The 5312-nt window shown below is 49.0% G+C and overlaps 1 protein-coding gene across 1 annotated transcript in view; it reads right to left on the minus strand.

Moving 5' to 3' along the window:
• Positions 1 to 5312, minus strand: part of KY (kyphoscoliosis peptidase) — a 55664-nt gene that overhangs the window by 14089 nt on the left and 36263 nt on the right. The window contains 2 exon segments of the mRNA XM_003789409.2: positions 1752 to 1869; positions 3276 to 3384. Of these exon segments, the coding sequence (XP_003789457.1) occupies positions 1752 to 1869; positions 3276 to 3384 (227 nt within the window).

Raw genomic sequence — 5312 nt, forward strand, 5'->3', positions numbered from 1 at the left:
CTCCATTATTTAAAAAGAAAATAAGGACTATTTTATGGAAATCTGCTAGGAATATTGTCTGTTGAGGGCCTACTAGGATTCTGGGATGGGTAATCACTAGGGAACCAGAAGGAGAGAGGGCTAAAGATACATATGGACATGGAAAACTCAGGACAGATGGGGAGAAAGGAGCACAGAGCAGGTCTGCCTGCATAGACCTGAGCCAGGGAAGGAGAGGACACCATGTTAACAGTGTCAGCTCTAAGTAGAGAGTAACAATTTCTTCTTTTCACTTTAGTGTATTTTATAAGTTGCCTGCAATGAAGAGTAATTTTTTTAATCTAAAAATGTTATTAAATAAAAGCACTAGGCCATGTGTGAGTGGGCATACAGGTGTGCTGAGGACATCCAGGCAGGGAGGTGATGGGGCCCTCCTGGAGTAGGGGCCTGGAAGGGGAATTAGGGACAGGCAGGTATGTGTGAGCAGATGGAAGTGCATGTGTCACAGTGAGCAGGGATGGAGGAGGGGTGAGGTCAGACTTTGGAGGGCTTTGTGGGACAGTGTGAGCCTTTAGCCATGGTCAGGAATCCAGGGCCAGAGGCGTCTAGGCAGAGAGGCCGGAGAGGACCCAGGTACCTGCAGAAGCCCACAGGCAAGTGGGGGCTCCTGGGTGTGGGGTGGGGAATGGTGATGGGAATGGAGGGGTGCAGAGGGTTCCTCTGAGGAGTGGTTGGGGAGTGGCCAGGGTGGCACGTTATCTGTACCCAGACCCTCCCTGGTTGCCTCTCGGGCTGTGGTCTCAGGGGTGGGCCTTGGAAGTGAGGAAAGGGAAGAGCAAGGAGGGGAGCAGGAAGGCTGGAGCAACCAGGAGCCGGGCGCATGGGGATGGGGGCAGTACTATGTACAAAGGGGTTCAGGCCAGAACAGGCCTCACGCTGCAGGTGCTTGGGAGCCGCCCACCTGTGGACTCAGCGTTCCTTGTATTTGGCATGATGAACTGCCATCCACAGTTCTGGTGGGCTGACATCAGGGTGTCTGAGAATACCTCCTCTCAGAGGCCAGCAGAGCAGTGGGCAGTCCTTCAGCACCCCTGGGGAAGGGCTCTTAGCCAAGGGCTAGCTGATTTCTTCTTGGGGGAATCCAGCAGACCTCAGAGAGTGGGCACAGGAAGCTGTGGGAGTCAGGAGGTCTCCTCTAGCTCTGAGACTTTCAAATCACTGGGAACCAGCAATGGCCCATTCTCCTGCTCAGGCCACAGCTGTCAAGCACCCCAGTAGCCTGGCCACATGCTCACTTCCCAGACTGCTGAAAATGGAGCTCACAGGTTCCAAGAAAAACTTTCCTACTTATTCAGCTTTCCAACTGACAAATCTTTTCAGCTGGGAGATCTTTAGTTTCCCCCGAGAACGGCCTTTCACAGCCCCTTTGGCACCCACAGCCACTGTCCTCCTGTTCCCAGGCCTGTCGTTCTTTTAACCTTCAGCTGCACAGAGATGGGAGAAGGCAGAAAAAGGGCTTTTTATAACCAAATTATCTCTGTGCATTCATCTGCCATTATGTTAATGCATCGCGAAGCCCGGCAGATGGTACAAAGTCAATTATGCTGGTGTTAAAAAGGGAGAAATTGACCTTTTCAAGACTCACTTGGATCCCAGAGCAGAGTTTGCAAACTCAGGTTTCAGGCCTGGCATGTGGGTGAAGGTACAAAGCACTTCAGAGTAGGGAGAGGGATGGGATCTGGGGGTCAGTCTGGAGTTCTGGCCTCTCCTACCTGCACATCCTCTCAAAGAGGCCAGCATAGCCATCACAGTTGGTCTTCTGGGTCCGCAGGATGTCAGTGGGTTTGAAGGCCTGGCGGTCCTTCTCCTGGGCAGCTGCAATGTCATACTCTGGAGGGCAGAGGAGGAGGTCATGAGGAACCAGGGTCTGGGAGGTGGTGAGACCAGTATGGGGAGATGGAGGATCCACCCCTGCCCCAGGAAACCATGGAGGACTGAATGGAAGCAGGGCCCTGGCCCAAGTAAGACCTGGCAATTGTCACTTCTTTGTGCAAGTGGCAAGAGGAAGAGAAGCCCTAGGCAGAGCAGGCCACCTGGCCCTTCAGACCTCTGAGGAGAAACTGGGAAGGGAAGGGACCAAGACAGCACGGGTGCAGGGCTGCCTCTGCTTGTCCCCGCTTCACAGCTCTGCACACAGTTCCAGTGAAACTGTGCAGGTGCCCTAAGACAAGGCCTCATGCTGGCCTAGAGGGCATATGGAGCTCATCCCCAAGTAGAGAAGGCTGCTCTCCCATGGCCTGTCCCTTTACTAACAAGGGAATGTGGGGACTAGGGAGAGAGCCTGAGGCCTGTGGTGAGGCCCTGAGACTGGAGTGACTAGCCATTTGATGCCCAAAGGGATTGTGTGTGTGTATGTGTGCATGCGCACACCCATGTGTGTCAGTGTGGGCTTGGGAGCAGTAAACCAGGTCCGACCATGTTCTGTGTCTTATCCTGTCCCTTTAAGGTACAGGTGCAGCAAGTGGCCCTGGGCACTATTCAGACCTCCCACCTGTGCCAGGTGAGCTCATCCTCTAAGGCTGCCTCCCCAGCTGCTGCTCTAGAAGGACAAAGAAATCGCCCAATAGCTGATCTTTATCAAAGGACTAGCAGTGCACCCCAAACGTGGTCCTCCATCCCCTCATTTGTGTTTGTAAGGCAGCAAGGGACAGCATCCCCTTAGCAATCACCTCTGTGGCTTGGCTTGACCTGGTGAGCTTCCTACAGCTGTCCTGTGGAGAGCTGAGGGCAGCTGTGTCGACCCATGTCCTCTAGGTGGCTCTGAGAACCCTGGAGACTGGGCTGGCACCTGAGGCAGAGGTCACCAGTGTGGCAGCAGGAAGAAGAGTGCCCACCCTTCCTGGCGCTGGCACTTAATGAAACCTCTGCAGTAGCAACAACTTCTCAGACAGCAACTTCCCTTCAACTAATGTCTGTCCTCCTTAGAGATGCCCTTCTGTCCTGGGCTCTCATCTTTGTGAAGCAGATTTACTCTGAAGCCAGAACTAAGGGAAGGCTTCTGCTTGGTGCCCCAGCTCTGGACACTGTCTATGGGCCGAGGGCCATAGGGATCCCCCACTCTCTGAACAGCCTTCATGGAGACTGTTAGCACATGGTAAGTTTGATCTTTCTTGGTTGGTCTTTGGTTACTGGGTCGAGCCATCTGCACCCCTCCCCTACCTTCCACTTCCCTGTAGGGGCCCACAGGAAGTGGCAGCAGGGGGCTCTAGAGCCAGCTGCATCACAGGGGGGCCTACCTATGTGATGGCAGATCCAGATCCAGATGGCACGGACCCTTTCCAGGTCAGTGTGGGCCTCCTGAAGCAGGTCACTCACCAGCTCATCCAGGCCGCTCTTGGCCATCACCTGGGGAGCAGGAAGGGTGTGCTGAATCAGGGCCTAGGGAGGGTTTGTGAGGAGCCCAGCACCCTACACCTGCAGCTATCCCTCCTCCAGTCAGAGAAGCTGGAGGACAGACCCAGAGTGATGAAGGGTGGCTCAAGGCAAACTGGGAGGAGGAGGGGGTGGCACAGGGCAAGTGGTCCTGACCAGCTGAATTGTGGGCCCTAGAACCACCACAACTTTTCTCCATAGATCCTGGGGCCAGTAAAGTGGGCATCTGGGTGGCCGTAGCAGCCCCTAGTCATGGTCAATACTACCAAAAACAATCTGTACAATTAATACAACCTTATCAGAACTCCAATAGCTTTTTTTGCTGAAATGGAAAAGCCAGTCCTTAAATTACTATGGATTTACAAGATGTTCCCAATTGCCATAACAATTTTGAAAAATGGAAAAACACAGTTGAAGGACTCATTTTCCAATTTCAAAACTTTTCATAAAGCTATAGTAATCAAAAAAGTTTGGTACTGTCATAAGGATCACATAGACCAATGGAACAGAGTTGAGTTCAGAAATAGACTCATACATCTACAGCCAACTGATTTTTCACAAAGGTGCCACGTTCATTCATTGTGTACAGAATGGTCACCAATGACCCAAATTTAAGAGATTAAACCATAAAACTCTTAGAAGAAAACATTAAGGTAACTCTTCATGACCTTGTTGGTACCAGACCCCAATTTGGTGCCCTCAATACCCACCTCCAGGGTACTCAGGGTTGCCTGAAAAGACCCTTCACTTGGATTTGGCAATAAATTCTTAGATATGACAACAAAGGCACAAGCAACAAAAGAAAAAAATAGAAAACTAGAGATCATTAAAATAAAAAATTTTTGTGCATTAAAGGATATTATTAAGAAAGCAGAAAGACATCTGACAGAAGGGAGAAGTTGTGTATCTGACAGAGGTTAAATGACAGAATATATTAAGAACTCCTACAAGTCAACAACAATAAGACAATTCAATTCAAAAACCAGCAAAGGACTTGAATAGATATTTTTTCAAGGAGGATACATACATGGCCAATAAGCACATGAAAAAAATGTTCAAAATTGCCTGTAGTACCAGCTACTCAGGAGGCTGAGGCAAGAGAATCACTTGAGCCCAAGAGTCTGAGGTTGCTGTAATCTGTGATGCCATGACATTCTAACAGTGGCGACAAAGTGAGACTGTCTCAAAAAAAATAATGCTCAAAATTATCAGTCATGCATGAGAAGAATGCAAATCAAAACCACAATGAGATACCATTTCATACCTACTAGGATGGCTATTAAAAAATAAAATCAGAAAATAACAAGTGTTGGCAAGAATGTTGAGAAATTGGGACCCTTGTACATTGCTGGTGGAAAGGTCAAATGGTGCAGTTGCTATGGACAACACTTGGGCAGTTACTTAAAAAGTTAAATGTAGAATTACCATATGATTCAGCAATCCCACTCCTTGGTACATACCCCCCAGAAATGAAAGCCAGAGGCTCAAACAGATATTGGTACTGTCATAAGGATCACACAGACCAATGGAATAGAGTTGAGTTCAAATGTTAATAGAGTTAATGTCCAAATGAATAGAGCTGAGAACAAATGTTCGCTGCAGCAATATTCACCATGGCCAAAGGGTGGAAATAATTGAAGCATCCACTCATGGATGGGCGGATAAACAAAATATGATCTAAACATACAATGGAATATTTTTTAACCTTACAAAGGAGAAATTAAGCTCTACACATACTACAACATGGATGAACCTTGAAAATATGATACTGAGTGAAATAAGCCAAACACAAAAGGACAAATACTGTATGATTTCACTTAAATGAAATATTGGCACCTGTGGCTCAATCGGCTAAGGCGCCAGCCACATACACCTAAGGTGGCGGGTTCGAATCCCCAGCC

The sequence above is a fragment of the Otolemur garnettii genome, unplaced genomic scaffold (genome assembly GCF_000181295.1).
Source record: "Otolemur garnettii isolate 467f Iridium unplaced genomic scaffold, OtoGar3 scaffold00032, whole genome shotgun sequence".
Lineage (NCBI taxonomy): Eukaryota > Metazoa > Chordata > Mammalia > Primates > Galagidae > Otolemur > Otolemur garnettii.